The 27,064-nt window shown below is 38.9% G+C and overlaps 1 protein-coding gene across 1 annotated transcript in view; it reads left to right on the top strand.

Annotated features, from left to right (window-relative positions):
* The window catches only part of GALNTL6 (polypeptide N-acetylgalactosaminyltransferase like 6), a 1,241,919-nt gene that overhangs the window by 1,172,801 nt on the left and 42,054 nt on the right, over positions 1-27,064 (top strand). The window contains exon 10 of the mRNA XM_077144652.1: positions 2,837-3,058. Coding sequence (XP_077000767.1) covers positions 2,837-3,058 — 222 coding nt within the window. The remainder of the gene's footprint in view (positions 1-2,836; positions 3,059-27,064) is intronic.

Here is a 27,064-nt window from a genome sequence, read left to right as displayed (position 1 = left end):
AGCACAGCTTTGTGAGTACAATTAATAGGGCTGAATTGTGTGTGAAAGTGGTTGAAAGAGATTTTGGTTCATGCATGTTACGAGAAGGAAACTTAAAGGGCGAAGCATGGGGCTGTATAACACAGTGCACCCTGCTGTGAATGATGATTGTGGTGAATAGTACAAGAATGTTCTTTCACAAATTATAACAGTTGTGCATCACTATTACAAGATGTTAATAATAGGGTGATATATGGGAAAAATAAACCGAATGCAAACTATGGACTGTAGCTAAGAGTAATATTTTAATATTCTTTCATCAGTTGTAAGAATGGTATCACACCAATCTGAAGTACCAACATAGATGGGCATGTGGGAATGTTGTATTTTTTTAATATTACTCTTATGTAAACTTATAACTTCCCTAATTAAAAAATGACAATATTTTTTAATTATGCTAAGTGAAAGTAACCAGACACCCAGTACCACATATTGTATCATTCCATTTGTATAAAATGAAAATATAAATAAATCTACAGAGACAGAATTAGATTTTCTCTAATTATAGGGCTGTGGACGGACAGAGGGAATGCCAGGTGATTGCTGGGCATAATGCAGGTCTTCTTTATGGAATAGTGGAAATATTCTAAAAATGAATGTGGTGATGAATGCTCAGGCTCTGTGATTATACCAAAAGCCATTGATTATACACCTTGGATGGATTGTACAGTATTTGACTATATCTCAATAAAACTGTTTTAAAAAAAAACAAAACCTACTCTTTAGCATAGCACTTTTTTAAAAAAAATATTCCCTACTTACTTACCTTTTTCAATAAATATAAACACAGCCTATGAATTTGTCTACGTTCATTTTATAATATCACCGTTTGTTAATTCATCAATTGATGTGCCCTGCTGAGCCGAGCACACACCTGTGCTTAGAACCCTGAGGCTTTGGGAAAGAGGAAACGCCTATTCCTAACTTCGTGGCACTTACAGTCTCGAAGTGCTCCCTTATCCTAGTGGAAACAGTTCCTTAGCGGCAGATCTTTCTTGCAAGCAATCAGGATGTTTTAAGCCTGACTGACTCTACTTAATAAAGTCAATTTTTCATTATTCCGGGTAATTTGCCTCTGCATTTTACCTTTATTCATTTTTATTTATCAGAGAGGAACAATTTATGTAAAAGCTAAATATTTTCACTTTAGTTAATGATTGTGGTTTCAGAGAAAAGTTGGAATTACAGCTTAAAATCAAATTTGAATATAAATAACATTTTCCTGTGGTCTTTTTACCAGCTGTCTTGCCAGTCAAGGAGTCTGAGCTGGGCAACTCAGGCTCCATGGAGAAGGCCAGCACCCTCAAAGCAAGGCCGGTTCTGCCCGCTGTTGGGTGGAACTGGGTCAGGAGAGGAAAGTGTCACAGGCAAACCCATCCTGACGGGCTTAGGCCGCACACCAATGGCAAATCCGACCCCTCGGGAAACATCCTAGTATCCGCCACAGAGGTCACCTGGAAGACAGAGCAGGCCTCATGGCCCTCTTTTCTGGACCTTGTTGTATTAGCTGTACTTGTGTGCGTTGTGCCCACCATTGACCAAAACCAAACAGAGTCCGCTGGGGGTGACAAGAGGAAATAAGGGCAGAGAGGACAGAGGCCTACCCTGAAGCACTGGAGGTAGAGGTGGCAGGACAGAAACAAGAAATGTGTGCAAGCACATTTGGGATAAGATCTCCAGATTCAGCAGAACTCTGGGCCTGGTTCCAGCCCTCATTTAGGGTTTTATAGCAATTTTTAAAGTTCCCAGACAGTCTGCTCATTTTGTCTTCCAAGTGCAGATGAGAAACTGGAGAGGGCAATGCTCACACCCCCTGTGCATCTGAAACAGTGTTGGAATTTTAGCCATGGAGCGACAGGAGCCATGGCCTGTGGGACACCAGCCTACGGAAATGTGCCATGAGCTGGGGACACAGACCTGGTATCTCCTAAGCAGACACAGTTACTCTCTCTTCACTTAGCGTCATCAAGTTTGAAGGGATTTCAGATGTCAGAAAGCGTCTCATCTGAGTGCCTCTTTTTAAAGATGAAACTGGCGCCAGAAAAGCTAAAGTCCTTCTCAGAGGGCAAGGAACAGTTCAGTTACTCGTGGCTGAGCCCAAAACCCAAGCTCTCTATTGCCCAATCCTGAACTCTCTCTGATACTAATAATAATTATAATATTCACAGCAACTGTTGTGTGCCTGGTACTATTTAGGCACCTTACCTATGTTACTTTATCTAACCCTACAGCCAACTCACGTGGTAGGGACATTTCCTATTGCCATGTCCAGGTGAGAGGTCTGAGCCACAGAACGCATAAGTAACTGGCTCTGTCCCAAAATTGGCAGAAGGCAGCAATCTAACATGCTTTCCTACCTTAAGGTGCATTTGCTTTCCAACCGCCAGCCTTTCACTACCTTCACTCAGTAGGAACACCTGTAGAGAAGCCTGGGCCCTCGGTGCTCCCCTTTCCTCTACCTTGTGCAGTAAATGGCTAAGTTCTGATTGGCACCTGTGTTACAATCATAATGTAGCTTAACAGCAGGTCTTAAATTTTGTAATGCCTGCTTACCTCTCCGTAGTTGGAAGAAAAGATTAATAGTTGGTTTGCCCTTTTTGATTGGAGAGCCCAGTTCCCAAAACGGTTTATGCGACTTGATGGCTGAAAGGAGCTTTCTTCTCTCCAGTTTAATTTCCTTTCCTCCTATATGAAAAATAAAATATTTATAATCATGTTTCCTCCCATGTCCAGTGGCACTAACGTCACCCACTGCGCGCCCAGGCCAATAAACGCCCTCTTCTTTCCTGCCGCACAGAACCTGAAGCGCGTGGCGGAGACCTGGATGGACGAGTTCGCCGAGTACGTCTACCAGCGGCGCCCCGAGTACCGGCACCTGGCCACGGGGGACGTCTCCGCCCGGAAGGAGCTGCGCAAGCAGCTCAAGTGCAAGGACTTCAAATGGTTCATGGCCGCAGTGGCCTGGGACGTGCCCAAGTACTACCCCCCCGTGGAGCCTCCACCTGCCGCCTGGGGGGAGGTGAGGAGAAGCTGCATGAAACCTGCTCTTACTTTAGCGTGTCTGTCCTCACAGCCCAGGTGGGTGGAGGGACTGCTGAAACCATTCACTCCTTTCCCCGCAGCCAAATAAGGGTGGCTTAAATCCTCTCGGATAAATTAGTGTCCAACCTCTTTTTGGAGGTGACTAGGGATGAAGGTTTGTCCTTCAGCCCTGATAGCCCATCCCAGAGATACTGGCCGCTGCTGCTCCCCAGATAGCTTTTTAAATACACCAGGAAAATATTTTTATTGGAGATTAGGAAAATCACCATAGGAACGCATAACAAATGAAAACACCTGTCACTCTCTTGTGTAAATAAGGTGACCTGATGGCCATGATAAAATCCCTCATGTCGGGCGGCACGGTGGCTCAGCAGGCAAGAACACTTGCCTGCCATGCCAGAGGACCCAGGTTCGAGTCCCGGTGCCTGCCCATGTATTTAAAAAAAAAAAAATCCCTCATGTCCTCCGGTGCAGTCTTGTTGCCAGTTGTCTGTGCAAGGACGAGGCCAGGGAGGTCCTTTGCTATTTCCCGAGCCAGAGTGTGCTACCCAGAAACGCGAAGAGAGGCATCTCCAAAACCCCACAGAAGTGCGTGGAAGCTGCGGGAGTCATATCGGTTCCTTAAATAGCCTTTCCACCTCTGTATGTGTCTATTTGATTTCCCTTCATGATCTAAAACGGAAAGAACTGAATAGCTCCAGTTCCTAGATATACAATATCTGTCTCTTGGCATACAAGGGACTATTGTGCCTGGTTCAGTTGCCTTCAGTACAGTTACTAAAGCCTTTTCCCTGGAGAAAAGACTGTTCTAAAGCAAGGGCTAAAATTAGATCAAGTGAATTTATCCTAGCAATTGAATCTGCTCTCAGCAGAAGACATCAGAAGGAGAGGAGGTTGAGCCTGAATGCTAGCGCCTTCCTGTTCTCCAGCTTTGCAGAGGCGAGGGCTGAGTGTTGTGCAATGTGGCCGAGTCTTTCATCATTGGTGCTGGGTTTTGTAGTGCTGGGGAGAGCATATCATTGCTGGTTAGCCTCTGTGGCTCCAGGACATGGTATGAGGCCAGAGTTCTCACTCAGGCAGCGTGCTTGGTGAGCTGTTCCAGCAGCCACATCTGGATGTAACCCAGTTGCATGGCTGGATACCTGAGCCTGGGAGAGCTCTCCTTGGCACAACCCCAGACATTGAGGACATAAAATCATCACCTTCTTCCTGTATTTTTTGTATGTCTGTGTCCTGACCCTGCCCACTTACATCAGTTAGTAATTTGGTCTTATTCTTCGCAACTTGAACATTTCAGTAACACTTCCCTAGACTATTAGTAGCATCACTGCTTATATTAGTTTTAGCTTATAGCAGAGGAAATTTAAAATGGATACCAGAAAGAACTGTCTCAGTCTGATACGTTGTAAGGCAGAAGAACATACTGCCCCATAAGTGGATGAGTTCCTTCTCTACGTTTTTGGTCAAGCTTATGGCTCCCCTCTTTCTACAATGAATTAAGTACAGTTCTTCCTTATTGACTAGGAAATACATTTAAAGACCTCAGAGTACCATTGTGTGATTCACTGCTGGGCTTAAAATCCCATCAATCTCTCCTCTGTTTTTCTCTTTTCTCTTATGTTATAAGAGAAACATAAGTTTTTATTTGTACGTGATTACTGTTTCACTCTGCATCTGGTCACATCCTTCCACATTGCTGAATAAATCATAACCTGGCTTTTTAAGGCACCTTGCTTTGCAACAAACTCAAAGCTTCTATTCCTCCCAGGAATAGGCAAAATAAGAAGCAACTTAAGGCCAGGTTGGCTATGCCAGAGTGTCTTTATCGATTACTCTTAATTGCCCCACACCTCACACCACTTGACGGGTCCCTGGAGACTTCACTCATTCATAATTCCTGATCTGAACCATCAGACATTGAGAAGATCCAATTTTTATTTTTTTTAGGAGAAGTAAACAAAGTTTATCTTACATCTAGGAAAAAAGAACAAGGGGATGTAGTTGAAGGACCAGTTGGATTTGGTTACATTTATTCAGGGGATGTGGGTGCAGTGCTAGAATGAAGAAGGTTAGGGGAAAGCAGAAAGAAAGCCAGTCAATAACGGCAAAAGTTTGGACTGGTAAACAGTTTTGGAAGTATTTATTTCCCAGGCAGAGCAGAGCTCTGAGGGTAAGCATAAGAATTGTGTATTTGTGAAGGATCTGAGAGGCAGCGTTATCTAAATGACAATGAAAATGAGATACCATTTCCTATTTACTGGGTAATAATCTAACCTACTTGTTAATAGTCATTAAAAATTACTAAATATGCAGGACATATCTGTGAGCCAATTTAATCTCTGGGAAACTTCTGGAAGGAGTTTTCATACTCATGTGATTTCTTTTTTCTTTTTCTTTGAGTTTTTTTAAATAAACTTTTCTATTTTGGAATAATTTTAAATTTACAGAAAAGTTGCAAAGATAGTGTACAAAGTTTACAAATACTCAGCCACTTCTAATTCTTCCATTACCATGCTACATATACCAAACTAAGAAATTGACATTGGTTCAGTACTTTATTCTGATTTCACCCATTTTTTTTTTTCACTAATGTCCCTTTTCTGTTCTGGGATCCATTTACAAGAAAACTTTCAAATTTCTTACAAACTTCAAATGTAATATTTTGGGCAAAAGTCCTGAATAAAAGCAAAAGGTCCATTACTGTTTTTGTAAGGGAGCAAAAAGGGAAATGCAGACCACGTGATTCTCCTGAAGCAATTTCAGGAAGGAGCCACACACCTCCAGTGATGTAAACACAGGAATCCTTTATAGGAGATTTGTGCCAAGAAGTAGCATAACGCACTGTTTCATGCGCCTGTACTTGGAACAGTCTTCCTCCTACTTCTCTGTGCCAGCCTGATTAGGGCAAAAAATGAAGTGCCCAGACAATTTTTGGCTCTGGTATTTGGAGCCCAGCTTGCACAGGATATGTTACAGTCCATGAACAGCCTACAAACTGCTATTCTTTTACCTGAACGATTAGCTGGATTATTGCACTGGCCTCCAAACTCGTCTCCCTGCTTCTTCCCTTCCTCACTTCAGTTTATTCTCAGCACAGTCCATTTCTAAATGGATGATCAGGTCACTCCTTCATTCAAAACATCCCGATGAGTGACAGCTCTCTCAAGAGTCCTTACCTGCAAGATCTAAATGGCTGAGCTCTGTTGCTTGCTCCTTCCAACCTCATCTCCAGGTGCCCATCCCCTGGTTTACTCTTCTCTAGGCACACTGGTCTCACCACCATTCTCCAAACAGCCCAGGGACCCTCCCACCTCAGTGCCTTTGCAATTGCTATTCCTTCTACTTGGAATCCTATGTCTCCTCTTATTTCCTTCAAGTCCTTACTCAGGAAAATCATCTTCTCAATAAGATGTTCACCCGTCATCCTATCTATGACTGCAACCACACACACACACACACACACACACACACACACACACACACACACACTCCCCTCACCCCTTCTTGCCTTTCTGTTTCTAACTTAAAGCAACTGTGTAATTTACTCATTTATATTTTTCTCATCTATCTTTCCTATGCAAAACAAAGTCGATGACGAGGATTTTTTCTTGTTTGCAACTAGAAATAGTGTTTTGCATTGGTAAGTGCTCAATAAATATTTGTTGAATGAATGAAACATGGATGAATGGAAGATCCTGTCTCCATGCTGCCCCATTCACTGCTCAGCCCATATGCCTGGGTGTCTGGGGTCTCCACACAGCACACTGAGCCTTCACCCCTCATGCTCTTTGGCCATCCAGACTCAGCCTTTTTCGGTGAGGAGGACAGGTTCAGTAATGAACCTCAAGTAACCAGTTCTCATGGACTGTCAGATCTACGGTCCATCTGATAGACAAACAGGATGCAAAGTATTCTGATCTCCTAAAGGGAAGGAGAAACTTAAAACATGAAAATACTCTTGTTCCAGCAATTTCCAAAACCTCCCTGCCTGCTTCCTACCTTAAAGGCAAGAGGAGACATCAGATAGAGAAGGAGAGAAGTACTCTCCTGAAGTCATTTTACCCTCTGGTCTCAAGGGTAGGCAGGGAAAAGATGAGATCCGGAGATAATAAATAAGGTTTTGAGCATGTGATAAATTGAACATCCCTCAGTGCTATTCAAATATAAGCAATGTGTTTTCCATGATGTTATGGTGGACAGGATAAAAATGGGTTTAAAATAGAAATCTATTCTTTTTTATTAAGCAGTTTTATTGACATATATTCACTTACCATACAATGCACCCAAAGTATATAAGCAATGGCTTTTGGTATATTCACAGAGTTGTGCATTCATCACCACAACCTTAGAACATTTTCATTATTTCAAATAGAAAAACACTATACCCTTTAGTAGTCAACTCCCAATCTCTCTATCCTTCCCCTGCCCTAAATAACCACTACTCTACAGAAACCTGTTCTTAAACTATGCCTATATGAAGTATCTCTTTTTGTATCAAAATGCTAAATGAAATAAACTGAATTTCCCATTAATTTTCTACTTCTTACCTCTTACCCTCCTTAGAATTCACAAATTTGCTAAAGCCATTTATCATACTCCTTTAATGTCCAAAAGGAAAAGTTCTGCACATTTCTAAATATTATGTGTAAGAGGGAATAAAATATATAAAATAGACAAAGGCATCTTTTCTAAACAGTACCATAAATTCTTTTACAAAAAGTGTCAGCTCACTGCCCTCAATGTGCCAATCTTGGTGCATTCGTTTGTCATCTTGCAGTTGTGCAAAACTTTTATAAAATCTTTATTTTAAAAATTCATCTTGATGCTGAACTACTTTGGCTGCTATTGAAATTCTTTGCTTAAGATTAATGTCATCCTGAATTGATGAACATTCACAAAGACAGGCACCCTAAATAATTCTAGTTCTCCTCTATTTCAGGTTGCTCTTGACTTCTTTTAACTCTTTCTTCCTCCTTCTTCTAATGTTCTCACAGTGAACATGGCTTTTCCACACTCTCTCCATATCAGCTTACATGAAAGGAAGCTGGACTCTAAAGAGGTGCATTATCTGAAAGACCATCTGAGGATGTGATGTTGTCTCTTTCAAACAATTCTGTGTAAGTGCTGCCAGTGTGTGATGCGGAGGTAAAAGCCAGTGCATGAGGCTCCCTTACATTCTCTTGGGAGTGCCAGGGCCAGCTTTCCCTGCGTTCCTTCAAAACCTAATCTTGCAACTGGGAAAGCTGCAAGGTGAAGTTGTCCTGCTCTCCCCCCAGCCCCCCATCATGCAGGAACGGTCCCTACAAGTCAAGTGCTGTGTATCTTTTAAGCAGATCTTTAAATTAAGCAGTCATTCAGAGACAATTTGTTGTTCATTGCGGATTCGAGAGTTGACTTATTTGTCCTTTAGTCTCTCAAGCAGGGGCAATGCCAGACGCTATACTAATTCATCTCTCTGGAGCTTGGACACGAGGTATAGAAAACTGTAAAAACACAAAAATACCATTATCTTTTCAAATTTTACTGTGTATTTTCTGAGTTCTCAGCAGTTGAAATAAGTCGTAACAATAGGGTTAATGTCTTATGAGCAACATGATTTTAGTGCCATATTCCTAACTGAGCGAATTGGACCTCTGACTATCTCAGTGATGGCAATTTGACTCAGTCATAATGGAATCAGATGAGCTTCAGAGCTAACAGATGTTTTCTTCTTTTATATAGCATCTAATAATATTCCGAACAAAAACGTTCTGTCTTCTCTTTCTGTTCTTTCATTCTACCTCAAAATATATATATATATTCATATTTGATGTGTATTTATGCACACACATATATACACACTTCTTTGTGTTTATGTGAAGCAGTAACTCAAAATTTAAGTGTATATTGACCTGGTCATAAATGCATCTTGGTACTTAATTTTTAGTGAAAATTTATGATATAAAATTAAAGGAATTTGGGAATCACTCAATTACCATAGCAGGCACAGTCTCAGAGAGTTGGCATAGATGCAAATTCAAAGGAATTCAATTTAATTTTTCTGGTCATAAACAAGAATACTCTGCCCCTGCCAATTCTTTGACAAAGTGACCTGCTGGCTGCTGTGATAGCTAAGAGTGATCTCTGATGTCTGTACTGGCAACTGAGCTCAACTTGCCCTAAAAGGCCAGTGACCATCCATAGGTTGACAGAGAATAAAAAACAAAACAAGGGAAAGATTCTTGGGGTCCTAGAAGAGAAGTGGGAAAATACAGGGAGTTGGTTCTAAGTTATCCAGTTGGAGGCCAGTATGCATTATTGGGATGGCAATTTAGTTCTAATACTCTGCAGGCAAGCAATAGTTAAAAAGAAGAGGCAACCTTACTCTAAGTGCGGTCGCAGTGTATTGAGCTGTTCTGTTAGCAACAGCCTTAGCTGGCCCTCTTCCAAATTCAGAGAAGTAAAGTGCCTGCACTGCCAAAAGATAAGTGGTTCCTTACAGTTACAGTAGAGATGTTTTTAGCAACATAAAGGTGATCAGTCAGTCTTAGATTTTGTAAGCAACTTGAAACAACTATCTCTGTGTTAGTTTAGGAGGCAGGAAAATAAGCACTCTTGTGCCACCTCCCATCTTCTATGACCTCGCAATCATCTCTTTGTGTTTTTTATCCATTTGTTGTGTTTCTTCCTATTGATTTTAGGAACCACAGGAATCAACTTTTACCAGCTTACGTTTCCAAAATTCTGGTTTAGTCTCATCAACTACCAGTAGTATTTGGATAGTCCAGCTCTTGCCTTAGAGCTTTGCCTTTTTATAGTGACATGAGTACTACTCTCTGTTGAGCCTCCATTGTGCAATCTAATTGCTTCCTATTAGTTGAACATATTCTAGAAATCGTGGCCCATTACAAAGAGAAGCCAAAGTAGCAAGATAATCTCAGAGAGAGCTTCATTTTCTAGACCAATGTCTCACATAAGAATGAGAAAACAGTTCTTCCTAGTCTTGGTCCAAACCTAAGTCATTCGGAACCAATCACACACCTTCAAGCACTTTGCTCACACTCGTCGCCTGAATTGCATACAATTTATAGCAAATAATTTCATTCCAGATTCTAACATCTGAGTACCTCCATATTGTTGTAAATAATGAAAAACATGAGTGATTCCATCAAGGGAAAGCAAACTTTTTCTGCAATATTTTTGCTCTAAAATATACTGGGGTTTATGATTCTAAGAACATGGCAGCGGTATCATTTTATTTCATAGTAGAGATTAGACATATACTTAGGATAGCATTTTTGTTTGTTTAATGGAAGTCCTTTTCCATAAAACTAGGTGACAGGGAATCCCCAAGAATCCTAGAATAAGGATTAGCGTAACCTAAAAACCAGACAGCACAGGTCCTGTGCAATAGAAAAAAGACAGGGAAGTACTGATGGTCCTACAAGCTACAGGACTCAGAAATCAACAACAAATATTTGCCCCCAAAGGAGAGGATCCTGTACAAAGTAGGAACTAAGGCAATCGAATCTGAAACTTGCCAGTCAAATTCAGACTTCCTCACAGGTCCAAGCCAAGGGCAAGTGTTGATGGACCAGAGAAAACCAATAAGGGGCCATGGGAATTTAAACCATGCTGAAACAGCCTTAGCCCATGAGTATCTCCGAAATACCCCAGAGTACTCCTTTCTGCAAAAAACTAGCCTGCTGGGAATTGAATCCAAGTTGAGCAATGCGGGACCCTTGGTGAACCCAGGGTGACAGCAGTTCACAAGCCCTAGAAGGAAGTGTCTGAGAAGAAAAGCCTCAGCATAAAAAGCAACAAACACATTTTAAAGTAGCAATATTGTCTTGGAAGGAAAGACCCTTAGAATTCTACTTGACACAGAGTGGAGGCAGGAAGCTTTCCTGAGTCAGGTTTAGCCCTCCAGAGACAAACAGTAACAACTGAGAAAAGAGTGCTACGCAGGAACCTTCTTCCAATAGTCCAAGAAAACCTGTCTCACTTATATATAGAAAATAAAAAGGCTACAGTAAAACCTCATACATAGATACAGCAAGGAAAATGATTTTTAAAAAATGAACCAAATAAAATCCCAATAGATGATGCAAACACGTTAAAGTGTGGCCACAAATAAGGCGAAAACTGTAACATAAGATTTCAAAACGAGCTAAAAGAATCTTAAAAACAGTCAAAGCCTGAAAGAACCATATAAATCAGAATCAAAACAACTCAGAAAGAAGATTGCTAGATGTCATAGTGATACAGAAAGAGCTGAGAAAACTAAGGAATAAACTAGAAAAATTTCAGAAATGAAAGCTGAATTAGAAGGACATAGGAACAAAAAGAGATATACGGGACACTGTAAGAGAACTTGAAGCTAGAAGAGAGAATAGTGAAAATAATGGAACAGCCATAAAGAAAGAGATAAAAATATTTCCACACAAAAGGTTGAAACAACAGGTAAAGAATATCCAACAGGATCCCCACAGGAGAAAACCCCCAAAAGTGAAAGAGAACAATTAGCTAAAACCACAATTCAAGCAAGCCTTTACAAAATAAATACATAAATCTACCTATTGAAAAGGCTGTATCTAGAAATTTAACTGAAAACAGCCAACACTGAAACACTATCTAGTAAAATGGTTGCATTTTTAAAATGAAGGAAAACATTTTGTGCCCAAGCAAAAGAACTAAGTTAGAATTTAAGCAGAAATATTTTGTCTTTTGTCCCAAAAGACAATGGCACAACATCGTAAAGATGCTCAAGAAAATAAAATAAAGCCAAAGATTCTATGTACAGCCATTATCTTCAAGTATAAAGGACTTCAACAGAGTTTGTTTCTGGACGTTGTTTCCAGAAGCTTTTCTGAATAGTTCACTAGAGAATGTGCATCAGAAAACCAAGAAATGTTTGGAGAAGCTTTGACATAAGATCTGGTAGAGACTTAGGACTAATTTATGGTTTGGATATAAACACAGTTTAAGAAGATGCAAATTTTAAATTTAAAATTTAAAAATTTTAAATTTTAAATGACAATATAAAAATAATACAAGTAACAAATTGTAAAAGCAGAATAAATTTGCCAATTATCTCATAGACAAGCAGGCATTAACTAGGAGTAAAAAGTATCATCTTTAGATGCTAGAAGAGAGTGAAGGAAATGGGAGAAATATCACTGGTTGTTCTAGTTTGCTTGCTGCCAGAATGCAATATACCAGAAATGGAATGGCTTTGTAAAAAGGGGAATTTAATACACTGCTAGTTTACAGTTCTAAGGCTGAGAAAATGTCCTAATTAGAGCAAGTCTATAGAAATGTCCAATCTAAGGCATACAGGGAAAGGTACCTTGGTTCAAGAAAAGCCTATGAAGTTCAGGGTTTCTCTCTCAACTGGAAAGGCACATGCTGAACATGGCGAAGTCTGCTAGCTTTCTCTCCAGGCTTCTTATTTCATGAAGCTCCCCTGGGGTCGTTTTCTTTCTTCATCTCCAGAGGTCTCTGATTGCATGGGCTCTGGCTCTTACCATTCTGCCGTGGCTCTCGTCATTCTCAAGCTTTTTCCAAGGTGCTTCCTCTTTAAAGAATTCCAGTAAGCTAATCAAGACCCACCTGGAAGAGGGGGAGTCATCCCCCTCTATCCAAGGTTAATACCCCAACTGGGTGAGTCACATCTTCATGGAGATAAGCTAATCAAGTTTCCAACCTACATAACTGAATAAGGATTAAGAGAAACAGTTGCAGACAGGGGGTGCAAAGGTAGTTCAGTGGTAGAATTCTTGCCTGCCATGCCGGAGACCTGGGTTCAATTCCCAGTCCATGAACTTCCAAAAAACTTAAAAAGCAACACAAATAATTGAACAAAAATGGTGCTGCAATAACAGGATACTCACATGGAAAAATGATGAAATGTGACCCCACCATACAGCATACCAAAAAAAAAAAAAAAAAAAAGGAGAAGAAATTGTTGCTCCCATTAGATTGATTAGGATTAAAACATGGCTTTTCTAGGATGTTTCAAAGTGACACACTAGCTAAATTCAGGATTCCTTAGTGAAAGGGATAGTTAGGCATTATCTATAAAAAGGTCATTTCAGATATTATACAGAATATTAGTGTAAAAGTAACCAGTAGAGTAACAGCAACAACAAAAAAAAACGTTAAATGCCAAAGATTAGAGAGAAAAGGGGACAGATTACATACAGAAAGACTTTATAGATTTAGTAAATATAAAATAAATCAGTATGACAGAGCTGAAATCAAATATAAATAAATCTATTAAAAGAAAAATTTTAGATTGACCAATATAGCAAATCAAACTCTCTGCTGTATATGAGATACACCAAAATCAAAATTATTTGGGAAAATTAAAAATTAAAAATTAAACATATATACCAGGCAGCTACAAACAATGGAAAAACAGGATTTGTTGTTAGGAAATGAAGTAGAATATGAGGCAAAAAAAAAAGGGGGGGGGGGTTGTTAAAAGAAGCCAAGAGAATATTATAACAGCAAATACTATAATCCATCAAAAAACAACTCTTGCAAACAGAAGCTACAGGAGATGCAAAGAGAAATAACAGAAACACACAACTAATAGAATAACAACACACCTCTCTCAGTCCAAGACAGAATAGGTAGATCTATTAATGAAATTATATTAACTAGGATAAATAATTAATAAGGATGTATAGAATCTAAACCATGCAAACATTAGCATATATCTAATAAGCATATCTAACACTGAAACTTTTTTCAGGAATTTACCTTCTTTCAAGTCCACAAATTTCAAAGTATTGTATAAAGAAACAAGATTCTTAGCATGTGTAAAAAGAGCTCTAAATATAAAATCAAAGACAAGAACACTATAATCTTAAATTTGAATTGGAAATATCAGTGTGAAGTCATAATTTTGTTTCTCACTTTGTAAAAAATATGAATTTTCTAACTCTGTCCCCTGAAAAGACCTAGAAACAATTCTGTCTGATCTCAGCCATCACACTGAACTCGCACTGTGGGCAATTCCCCACTAAATGATCTAAGAGTCCTTGCAGAGATGGCTGGCTGCAGTCGGGAGCTGGGAAATGTAGAAGACGGACCTGGGGCACTTTGCTGCTCTAGAAGAAACAAGGAGGCTATCAAAGGCTGATGAGATGTCCGAAGGATACAGGAGGCAGCTAGAAGGGGCACAAAAAGTAATAATAGTAACCCAATTAATTAAAGCAATTGAATATACAAAAAGCTTTAAATTTAAAAGGGTACTTTTAAAAAGGAGGGAGGTAGAGAGGGAAACAAAATAAAACTTCCTGGACACCATTAGCTATTATTCAAACACCAAATCATGAGTCTGAAAATTAACATTTAAAGGGAACAATTAAGCAATACTTATCTTGCCTTTCTGGTATAATACGTATTTCAGGTGATTGAGAAAATTTTTCTACACAGATTCCCATATAATAAATTCAAAAGGAAAGGGAGAGCTAGAAATTCATATAATTCAGGCAATGGTCTTCACTGAATGGCCAAACCATTAGATGAAGTGTAAATGATAAACTGAATGATGCAATGATCCCACTATGGTTACCTGAACCCACTGATCAATTTTAATATCACTAAAAGTGAACCATACACACAGTCCGAGATGGTGCGATGTGAAGGCAGTTTAGACAAACCAGAAAATCAAGAGCTTTCCTGGAAATAAAAAGTCATGAAGTAAAACTGAATCTGAATTGAATCAAGCCTTTAGGTTCCACTCTGATCTATAAGGAATTCAGGGAGTAGAAGAAAAATACCTCAGGCCAAATCTAGAATGTGGGAACATAATTTCTTCAATAAATCAATGGCAGGAAGAAAAACATCTGTTCCAGATGGGAAGATACTTCAAGGCTCATTAGAGCCTATCAATCAGATATGATGGACAAAATCTCTTTGATTAAATGAACATTTTTAGACAGTCAGGGTAATTTGAATATGAACTAGATATTAGATGATACTAAGTAAGTATTGCTAATTTGTGCAATAATCTCTCTCTCTCTCTCTCTCTCTCTCTCTCTCTCTCTCTCTTTCAACTTACTGAAATCTTTAGGGATTAAATAGCATGTTAGTTGCTTTAAAATTCTCCAGCAAGAAAGAGGGGGATTGAAAAGTGATTTTTGAGGAACAAGCATGTCAAAATGCTGGTGGTTTTCAAGGTTGGGTGATTGGTACCCAGAAATTTTCATAATAAGAAATGTTTTAAATGCATTGCCTTGAAGGTACATGAGAATATAATAATTATAGGGGAAAGCAAAGCATATGCATGCTTTTGAATGGTGCTTTAGGCACAGCTAGACAACATTTTTATTTTACTTGTATCCTACGGCTAAAATATTGTATTGAAACACATCATCATATCCTATCATGTTTGAATGGCATAATGGCTCAGTAACATAACATTTTACTCAAATTTTGTATTTAGGATATTTATTAGCTCTTCTCAGAACTGTTGTGAATAACATGAGACAAGCTGCTGCATAATATATGAGCATATGGCATCTTTTTGTCTGCCAGATCTCTCCCCCTCTTTCTCTTGTTCTCTCCCTCTCATTTCTAAAAGTTAGGGCACTGGATAATAGTTATCTAAAAGATTTTGTTCTTTCTCCCCAATAAGATTAAAGGAGCATTTGAAAGCATTTCATTAGTAAATTTTATGGGATAATTCATATTCTCAAAATTTTTAATACAATCATTTTAGTCCTCCAAACGTCACGAAACATATAGCTCAACTATTCATCTTTTTTACTATGTACGAAAAGAGGTCACATTGATAGAAAAGAAAAAAGTTTATAAGAATCACTATTTGAACCATATTCAGGGGAGATTCTGATCATCACGACCAAAATTACTATTTAGCAATCTAGTTTAATCATTGAAAGACCCAGTATAATCAGTTCCTTCTCAGATATAAAGAAACAATCTTCTGTAGAGGAAGTAGCCAAAGAGTATAGAAGTAAAAAGGCCTGTGATACAGAAGTCACATAACTGTAAGTGTTAAACAGGTGTCTAGGGCAGGGCTTTTCAAATCAGCACACACTTGGCTCTGTGGATTTCTCAGCCATGTGCCCAAGAAAACATGAAGACCCAGGAAACCATAGCAGATCTTCCTAAAAAGTCAGCTTTACTCAGAGGTTGGCAAGAAAAAGAATATTATTTCTGCATTGGTGTTAAATAGATATACTTCAGAACAGAGGGCAAAATGTAGATATTTTTAAGATAAAAAGAACACTTCAAAAAATGCCACACTTCGATTCAAGGTTGTTGAATTCCCTTCTTTTGTCAGCCTGGTCCACATGGAGGGGTTGAGGGGTCCTCGCCTAAATAAGGGCTCGGTGGATGGCTCTGACCCTCCCCTCTAAAGCTCACTCTTTTCAAGCCCTCCCAATGACCAGGGCCAAAGGTCACAGTGACAGGACTCAGCCAACTAAAATGCACAAGAGGCCGTGTCAGCATCAAAATGCCCATTATTGGTTGTCAAAGAAAACGACAACTATCACAAAGTTCAGCCATCCACAGGTGAGTAATATCAGTGCTCTTGGTCTCAGAATGCTGTGCAGGCACCACATGTTCATCAAAAGTCCCTTTATGGATTTTGCATGTGAAATCATCAAAGGGAACAGAAATACGTGAAATCCAAATCATCAGTACATTCTGTTCATGTAAATAGAATGCAGATATCAAAAAGTTGTTTGATGGACATAGAATCAGAAAAAAAAGAGATTATTTAATGGCATCAGGGATGCCTGTGGGTGTCGTTTGCCATTAGGAATAGCTGTCCCAGGCTGCTGGCATAGCCTCTTGCCTTCAGCCTCTTCCTAGGGGCTGGTATGAGATTGGAAACCCTTGTAGCTGGTGGTTGCCTGGGCACTATTTGGATGGCACTGCCAACATTTACTTCTCAGTCACCTTTCCCTGGGCCTCCGTTACTGAGCAACCCTTTCTAAATCAACACATTCTTTTTCCTATGCTAAGACCTTGATTTGGGTTGAGGTGGAGATTTGCTGGCCATTCTGTCTCCTTCAGGTGACCTTAAATAGCTACTATCTGATCTATGAAGTTGTTCATTTTTATTCACCTTTTTCCATTCAGCAAATGTTAATTAATGAGCCAGGCACTCTACTAGTCACGAGGATACGAGGTGGGCATCCCAGGCACCATCTCTGCCCTCCTGGAGCTCACAGACGCCTGAGCCATAGGACGGCAAGCTGCTCTCACCATTTTGAAGTACAGACACTTCATTCACAGGATATGGGCCAAATGCTAGAGGTTTTGAAACCTTCTTCAATGTGCGTAATGAACTCTGATGATTCATCTCCACAACCACGACATGGCAGACCATGAGACAGATGGGACTTGTCATTCATCAGTCGTCTCGGGGACTAGCTTGGCACCCCCAAAAGAGAACAAATCCACCTACTGCATCCTCTTGTACTAATAAACTATCCAATATCAGTGCACAAAAATAAGCAAACAAATGCTATATTGTAACAACTTCTAAACTATAATTTGAAATAATCAACAAAGTGTCAAATATCCATTAGCTTCCCTCAGTTATTTATTCTACAATGAACTGAGCACACTTTGATCCATACAAGGCATGATGGACAGTGCTGTAGGGAACACAAGGGCAAACAGGAAAGATGTTTGTCCTCAGTGCCTCACAGCCTAGTTCTACTGAAGATTCCTCAGTTAGCTCCAATTCCAGCTCCAGCATTTACCAAATATGGGAGAATCAGACAAGTTACTTTAAACCTCTCTAAGCCTCCATTTCCACATTGGTAAAATGAGCATAATAACAGTCCCTCCATTATGGAGCTTGCAGAGGATTAACTATGATAATTCCTGTAAGGCTCTTATCTCGATGTCAGCCACACAGAGAGTGGTCATCAGAAGTCACCTGAGAACTGGCAGTAAGGGGATATAAAGTGGCTGTAATGATACTAGAAGCACTGCCACATCCAAATTAATGACAAAGAAGTAACTGGAGATTTTCCAACAGCCTCTGGCCATGTCAAAGCTCAATAAGTACAGAAATCCAATGATCACAAATTCCATATGTGCTATAGTTATTGATAATAAAAATTTAAAATACCCACAATCTAAAAGAAAAAGTCACATCAAATTCTTTCCCATGGGAAACTGAGCAAATATTCTCTGCTAAAGAAAATTGCTTTGGCCTCTCCTTAAAGGTTCAAGTTTCCAGAAGATATTCTAGATAGACGCAGCAAGCTAAGTACAAAAAGGAAGATGAAGTAACTGAATATAGAAGAAACTTTTTTAATAGCGTCAGACTCAACCATGACAGTCTGAATGAGCAAATGGAGGGTGAAGAGTTCAAGTTCATATCTAGCCAACATTGAGTTAAATTGAGGAGAGGAATGCAAGCATCCCCCATTTTTCAAAATCCCTTTCTTTTCTCTCCTTCTCCAAATGAATTATAAAATTGCTTACAGAATTGAAAAGCAGACTGATTTCCTTCTTCCAGCTCACTCAAATACTCCCCCAGTGTTATAGGAAGCCTTTGAACTACTCTGCAGTTACCAAATACTGAGATACACCTGGAAGGCTTAACTGTGACTTCTTGAGGTGAACATTAAGAAAACAATCTTGGTTGATTTCTAAAGAAGATACAAAGATCAAAAGGGAGTTCATCTCAGAAAAAGCAGGTTTATTGAGGAGAAACAAAAATGCTTACCACTTGCAAGTAGATGCAGCTGATCTCAACTTTCTTATGTGACTGGAAGTAATCTCAATATCTTGGGGAATTTCCAGAGAATTCTCTCTCTCTCCTAAATCGACTGTGCACCATCATTAAAGAGCAGATAATTCTGAATCTCTCTTGGTAACTTTCCTTTAACATTTTTTATTGTAAAATATAGCATATATCCAAAAAGGAATACATTTCAAAGTACATTGTAACAAGCAGTTATAGAACCAATTTCAAAGTTTGATATGGGTTACGGTGCCACAATTTCAAGTGTTTCCTTCTAGCTGCTACAAGACGCTGGAGATGAAAAGAAATATCAATATAATGATTCAGCAGTCATACTCATTTGTTAAATCCTATGTTCTCTGTGATAACTCCTCCTTCTCCTTTGATCCTTCTCCGAATGTTTAGGGGTATTTGGGCAATGCCCATTCTAAATTTTTCACGTTGGAAAAGGGTTTCAATTCTATGGGATAGAAGGATGGAACTAGTTGATGTTCTGGAGAGGCTGGACCCCCTGGGTTCCAGGATTTATCTGGCCTAGGAACCAATCTGGAGGTTGTAGGTACCTGGAAAGTTATTTTAGTGCGTGAAACTTTTGTATAATCTCAGATAGAGTTCTAGGTGTTCTTTAGAGTTAATAGGAATGGTTTGGGTTGGGGGTTGGCAGACCATTGTAATTAGCAATATCTAGCTGAAGCTTGGTGAGAGTAGCCTCCAGAATAGTCTCTCAGCTCTATTTGAACTCTCTCAAACACTCACACCTTATTTTGTTACATTTCTTTTCTGCCTTTTGGTCAGAAAGGTGTAATTGATCCCACAGTGCCAGAACCAGGCTCATCCCTGGGAGTCATCTCCCACATTGCCAGGGAGACTTTCACAACTAGATGTCATATCCCACAAAGAGGGGAGGGTAATGATTTCACTTGCAAAGTCAAGCTTAGAGAAAGAGCTGTTTGTCTAAACAACAAAAAAGGTTTTTTGGAAGTAACTCTTAGGCATAACTATAGGTAGTCTTATCTTCTCCACTCTAGAAATAAGCTTCACACGAGCAACCCTACCTTGAATGGGTGGAGACGCATCTTCATGGAAACCATCTAATCAAAAGTTACCACCCACAGTTGGGTGGGTCATAGCTCCATGAAAACAATAAAAAAGATTCCACTCAGCAATATTGAGTGAGGATTGAAGGACAAGACTTTTCTGGGGGACACAACAGATTCAAACTGGGGCACAGTCCCTTGTATTCTGTATTATAAGCCTCCCAGTTTACCTTATTATTAACTAATATATCAACAGTCATATTATTGAGCTCATATAGTATCTATCCTTTTGTGTCTGGTTTTTTTCTCTCAGTATTATGTCCCCAAGGTTCATCCATGCTGTCATGTGCTTCAAGATGACATTTCATCTTAGAGCTGCATAATATTCCATCATATGTATATATCACATTTTGTTTATCCACTCATCTGTTGATGGGCACTTGGATTGTTTCCATCTTGTGGCAATTGTGAATAGCACTGCTATGGACATTAGTGTGTAAATGTCTGTTCGTGTCACTGCTTTCAGCTCTTCTGGGTATATACTATTGCTATTGTTGGGTCATAGAAAACTCGATATTTAGTTTCCTAAGGAAATACCAAACTGTCTTCCATAGTGGCTGTGCCATTATACTTTCCCACCAGCAGTGCATAAGTGTCCCAATTTCTCCACATCCTCTCCAATATTTATAGTTTCCTGTTTGTTTAATAGCAGTCATTCTTATAGGTGTGAGGTGGTATCTCACTGTACCCTCGATCTGTATTTCCCTTACAGCTAATGAAAATAAGCATCTCTTCATGTGCTTTTTAGCCATCTGTATTTGCTCTTCAGAAACATGTCTGTTCATATCTTTAGCCCATTTTAAAATTGGGTGTTTGTTCTTTTGCTGTTAAGTTTTAGGATTTCTTTATGTATACTGGATATCAAACCTTTAACAGATATACGGGATTTCCAAATATTTTTCTCCCATTGACTTGACCGCTTCTTCGCTTTTTTGACAAGGTCCTTTGAGGTGCAGAAGCATTTGATTTTGAGGAGTTCCCATTTATCTATTTTTTCTTTCATTGCTTGTACTTTGGGTTTAGTTTGGGAAGCTACCACCTATTACTAGGTCTTGAAGATGTTTCCCTATATTTTCTTCTATGAGTTTTATGTTACTGGCTCTTATATTTAGCCCTTTGATCCATTTTGGGCTAAATTTTGTATAGGATATAAAGTAAAAGGTTCCTCTTTTATTTTTTTTTGGCTGTTAATTTCCAATTATCCCACGCTCATTTATTGAAAAGACTGTTCTGTCCTAGTTCAGTGGATTTGGGGACCTTGTTGAAAATCAATTGACTATAGATTTGGTGGCCTATCTCTGAACTCTTACTTCAATTCCATTGGTCAATATTTCTAACTTTGTGTCAGTACCATGCTGTTTTGCCCACTGTGGCTTTATAATAAGCTTTAAAATCAAGTAGTGTTAGTCTTCCTATTTGTTCTCCTTTTTAAGGATATTTTTAGCTTTTTAAGGTCTCTTTCCCTTCCAAATGAATTTGATAACTAGATTTTTCAAGTTTTCAAAGTGGATGTTGGAATTTTCATTGGAATTACATTGAATCTGTAGGTCAATTTAGGTAGAATTTACATCTTAACTACATTTAACCTTCCTATCCGTGAGAAAAGAATGTCTTTCCATCTATTTAGACCTTCTTTGATTTCTTTTAGCAATGCTTTGTAGTTTTCTGTGTACAGGTCCTTTACATCCCCGGTTAAGTTTATTCCTAGATACATGATTCTTTTAGTTACTAGTTTGAATGGAAATTTTTCCTTGCCTTCTCAGTTAGATCATTGCTATGTAGAAACATTACTGATTTTTGCACATTAATCTTATATCCCGCCACTTTGTTCCAATTTGTTTATTAGCTCAAGAAGCTTTATCATAGGTTTCTCAAGATTTTCCAAGTATAATATCATAATTAAAGTTTTACTTCTTCCTTTCCTATTTGGATGCCTTTTATTTCTTTTTCCTGCTTTATTTCTCTAGCAAGAACTTCTAGTACAATGTTGAATAACAATGGTGACAGAGGGCACCCTTGTCTTGTCCCTAATCTTAGGGGCAAGCTTTCAGTCTCTCACCATTGAACATGATACTGGCTGTGAGTTTTTCATATATATTGATGAAGTTCCCTTCTAATTTTTTAGAACCTAAAAAGAACACTTTCTTCTGAAGAATTTTTATCAGAAAAGGATGCTGAATTTTGTTGAATGCGTTTTCGGCATCAAGATAATCATTTTATTTGCCTCTTCATTTTGTTAATGTCCTTAATTACATGGATTGATTTTCTTGTGTTGAACCACTTTGCATTCCTGTTATAAACCCCACTTGGTCATGGTTTATAATTCTTCTAATGTGTCATTGGACCTGATTTGCTAGTATTTTGCTGAGAATTTTTGCATCTATACTCATCTGGGAGACTGACCTGTAGTTTTCCTTTCTTATTAGCATCTTTACCTGGTTTTAGAATTAGAGTGATGTTAGCTTCATAAAATGAGTTAGGTAGTGTTCCTTTTTCCTCAATTTTTTTTGGAAGAGTTTGAGGAGGATGGGTGTTGGTTATTTTTGGAATGTTTGATAAAATTCCCCCACAAACCATCTGGCCCTGGGCTTTTCTTTGTATGAAGATTTTTGATGACTGATTGAATTTCTTTACTTGTGATTGGTTTGTTGAGCTCTTCTATTTCTTCTGGAGTCAGGGTAGGTTGTTCATGTGTTTCTAGGAATTTGCCCATTTCATCTGAGTTGTCTAGCTTGTTGGTGTATAGTTGTTCGTAGTTTTTTATTTCATCAGGATCCATGGTCATGACCTTCCTCTCATTTCTGACTTTTTTTTAAATTTGCATCCTCTCTCTTTTACACTTTGTCAGTATAGCTAAAAGGTACATCAATGTTATAAATTTTCTCAAAGAACCAACTTTTGGTTTTATTGATTCTGTCTATTCTTGTTTTGTTCTCCAATTCATTTACTTCTACTTTAATTTTGATATTTCTCTTCTATTTTCTTTGGGGTTAGTTTGCTGTTCTTTCTCAGTTCCTCCAGGTGAGCAGTTAAGTCTTTGATTTCAGGGCAATAAATTTCCCTCTCAGCATTGCCTTTTCCATGTCCCATAAGTTCTGATATGTTGTGTTCACATTTTCATTCATCTCCAGATGTTTACCAATCTATGTAGCAATTCTTTGACCCACTAATTGTTTAAGAGTGAATTATTTAATCTCCATATATTTGTGAAAGTTCTAGTTCTTTAGTGATTGTTGATTTCCAACTTTATTCTATTGTGATCAGAAAAAGTGCTGTGAAAATTTCAATCTTTTTAAATTCATAAAGACCTGTTTTGTGTCCCAGCATATGATCTATCCTGGAGAATGTTTCATGAGGACTAGAGAAGAACTTATATCCTGATGTTTTTGAGTATATAACTCAAAAAAAAATTAGATCTAATTCATTTATCAAATTGCTTAAGTTCTCTATTTTTGTTGATCCACTGTCTACTTGTTCTATCTATGGAGGAGAGTAGTGTATTGAATTCTCCCACTATTATTGTTGAAACGTCTGTTGCTCCCTTCAGTTCAGCCAATGTTTGCCTCATGTACTCTGGAGCTCCTTGATTGGGAGCATAAACATTTATGATGATATTTCTTCTTGATGAATTGTCCCTTTTATTAATATGTAGTGTCCTTCCTTGTCTTATGATGTCTTTACATTTAAAGACTATTTTGTCTGATATTAGAATAGCTATCCCTGCTTTCTTTTGGCTACAGCCTTCATGGATCATCTTTTTCCATGCTGTCACTTTAAATCTATTTGTATCCCTTGGATCTAAGAGGAGTCTCTTGTAAGCAGCATATTGATGGATCATATTTTTAAAATCTATTCTGCCAGTCTGTATCTTTTGATTGGTGAGGTTAGTCTGTTAACATTCACAGGAGGTCTCTGTATGAGACACCTCCCAGTAGTTTTTTGTTTGTTTTTCACTTATTTTCTCATAGCTTTATTGAAGTGTAATGGACATACAATAAACTGTACATGTTAAAATATGCAATACAATTAAGTGGACCCAGTAGTGTTTTTAAAGGCAAAAATCTATGAACCTTTTCTGATTTACCAAGGCCCAAAGGGTGCAGGGAAAGTCTCATCTTGTGCACTCAAAAGAGCAAAAGCCAAGCTCCTGTGTTTGGGTGGGGAGGAGGAGAAAGCTGTATGTGAAAAAAATAGTCCCTAAGGGCTGCCGAGCACGGGAAGAACACACTGCATATGCCAGGCTTTGTCTCTCATCATGTGTGACTTTTTCTGGAGAGTCTGTGGCTTTCATCAGAGTCTCTAAAAGAGTTCATGACCTCAAAAAAGTTAAGAATCACTTCCATAAAATGATACTGACAGCAATGAATAAAAAGATTAAGACGAAGCTCAAAATATAAACCAGGTAAGTACCGCATTCAGCCAGGGACCACCTGGGGTTCAAAAGCCTCATTGCTGGCACTTCTCCCATGACCTAATTCCGGCAGTGAGAGGAGCCGAGGCAGGATCTGGGTTAGGGATTTGAAAGACGAATGAATATCAAGTGGCTTTAGGACTCTAGCAATGCTCTAAATAGGCGTGCTACATATGTAATTAAAGAAAATGGGCATGAACTTGACCTACAGAAATTTGAGAGGAGGAAGATAAGCCAAATGCTTAGATTAGAAATAGATGTGAGATTAACCTTCAGCGAGCCAGCCCTAGCATGGTAAGATTATTACACAAACTGTTGCATGAAATGGTGTGAAATGGTGCCCCAAGGTGATATTTCTAGCTTCCATGGTTTGTAGTAAGTACATTTGCTTTGTTATGGTACATCCACTTTCCCAACCATGTTTGCACCAATTTCCCTTGCTTCAGGAAGCACTGAGGGCATGCTGGTGCATATGACTCAGAATTTTAAGGCTTGGCTTTCAAAATTGAACTGTTTCTGTTCCCCATTTGTTTGATTTTATGGCAGTGGGTAACAAGTAGGTGAAATATTTTGTTAGCACACCTTGTCCTTTACAAAATGAAATGATATTGGTTCAAAATCCAAGGCCCACAAAGAAATATGGCAGGGAAGTGGTCCTACCATGAACTATTTTATAAATATACAGTTAAATACACCAAATGCAATTTGACATTTCTACCTTTCTCACCTTAAAGACCCAAGTTGCATCTTTTAATATGCTCTGCTTAACAGTGATGATATTTATAGTAGAAAACTCAGACCTTGAAATTTTTTACATGAAAGAAAAGACAATTTACTGGCCTTTTTTAAAGGACTATTAAACTCAAGAACAGGTTCAAGAGTATCTACTTCTCCAGAGAACTTTAAAAGACCCAAGTTATCAGACATTGCCAAGCTTTTGATGTAATCCCATCCAAGGTCAAAAGTTCACTTCCTCGTTAGAACTGGCCCCAGGATTTTTATTTCAGAACTTTATTAGTTAACAGTCCTAAATCTTACACAAGAGCTTAACAGTTGTATACTAGACAAGTTTTCCAGCCTGCCCACATTTCAACTATCTGCCTTGAATTCAAAGGAAGAATGACTTTATCATACTTTGTTGTGTGAATAGTTTTGCAAAGAACTAAAAAGGTGCTTTATTTTCATACCCTGTGGTTATTGCCCTTGGCTTTGAGGATAATGTTAAAAGTGGCCTTTCGTGATTGTCCTAAAACTGGAGCAAATCTTAGATTTCTTGGCAATATTTGTATGAACCTAACCATTAAGGAAAATGCCCATATTCATAAAATAGCTCTCCAGGAAACAAACTGATGGAAATATTAAATGTTGGGGCATTAGTTTAAAGATGGGGTGCTTGCCCAGCTCTGGATGGCTCGGTCTGAGGATCTGGGCCCATGTCATTTTCGGTGTGACGGTGCAAGCGTGTGATAACCAACCATCACTGGCTTGGAGGCCAGTCAGGCATTTCTTCCCACAGCCTGGGGCTGGAAGGGGGGGTGCCGTACTCCTCCACTGCACATGCGCCAGCTTCGCCTAGGCTTCCATTGGCCTTCAAAGAAGCATGCCCTGCTTTTAAAGCTCCTGACAGGGGCTTGGTTAGTGTTGAAAATAACATGGGTATTGAACTTCCTGCAGATTCCTTATCTCAACAGAAGACCAAAAAAACCTCATATTAACACCCAACTTAAAAGGCCTCTCCTGACTTTCAGATATCCTTTTGATTTGTTTTCCTGTCGGTATTCTTAGACTCTCGCAATAAGATTTCCCATCAGATCTCATTTTCTCTCCTCCTCTGCACTTTTAATTTATTCATCTGAGTTTCATAAATCACAAGGCACAAGCAGATCTGTTCATCTTCTAAACTTTTTTGAGATGCCTGCTTTCATGTTTCTGACATGCAGTATGCTTTTGTCTTATAACACATGTGTGCATGACTCATACCAAAATATAAAAAATTCTCATTTGAGCTCTCAAAACCCTTTTCCCAGCCAAGTCTGCTGTTGGTCACTCCCTCACCAGACCACACCTTTCTTCTAATAATGCCCTCAGAAGAGGACAGATAATAAAGCATTTCCTTCCTTGACTTTATGAAATTGCAACACGGAAAATTAAGAAAAAATCCAAACTAAAGCAAATGTTTATGGCTGTTAAGGGTTCAAATTTCTATTCTTATGTGATGGATAAATAAAAATTATTTCATATCTTCTGCTCCACCAAGGGTAAGCCCAAACTGACAAAGCTTTCTAATCCTCAAAACCAACAGGAGAGGGTAGGACTAACCTTCCACCCAAGAAAGGTAGGTACACCTGACTGCTGAACACAAAAGCAGATACCTTCCAACGAACTGCACAGGTCAGGATAAAGTCATGACTATTGTACCATTTTCTAATTTTTCCTTTCAGAAAAAGGATTTTTTTTTTTTAAATCTAGGTTCAAAAACTAGAATCGCATGTAAAATTTAGGAAAAATGATGCCTTTTAACCCCCGCGATGCCTTCTCTTGTACCAGCCCAGCCTCCCTAGAGCCCAGCCGCTCACAGGCAACCACCTATCCCCGTTCGGTTCCAGGTCTTCAGCACTCAGTCATCACGCCTTTGTCCCTTGGCTTGTCCCAGGACTTTACCAAGGGCATTACCAAACTCCCTGAGCACTGAAGGAACTTTATTTCTAAACTGCTTCAACCTTTCTATCTAGATCAGGCTCCAATCCA

Source organism: Tamandua tetradactyla, chromosome 26, assembly GCF_023851605.1.
Source record: "Tamandua tetradactyla isolate mTamTet1 chromosome 26, mTamTet1.pri, whole genome shotgun sequence".
Classification (NCBI taxonomy): Eukaryota; Metazoa; Chordata; class Mammalia; order Pilosa; family Myrmecophagidae; genus Tamandua; species Tamandua tetradactyla.
The sequence above is the reverse complement of the archived record's forward strand: the minus strand, read 5'-3'. Positions and strand labels throughout refer to the sequence as shown.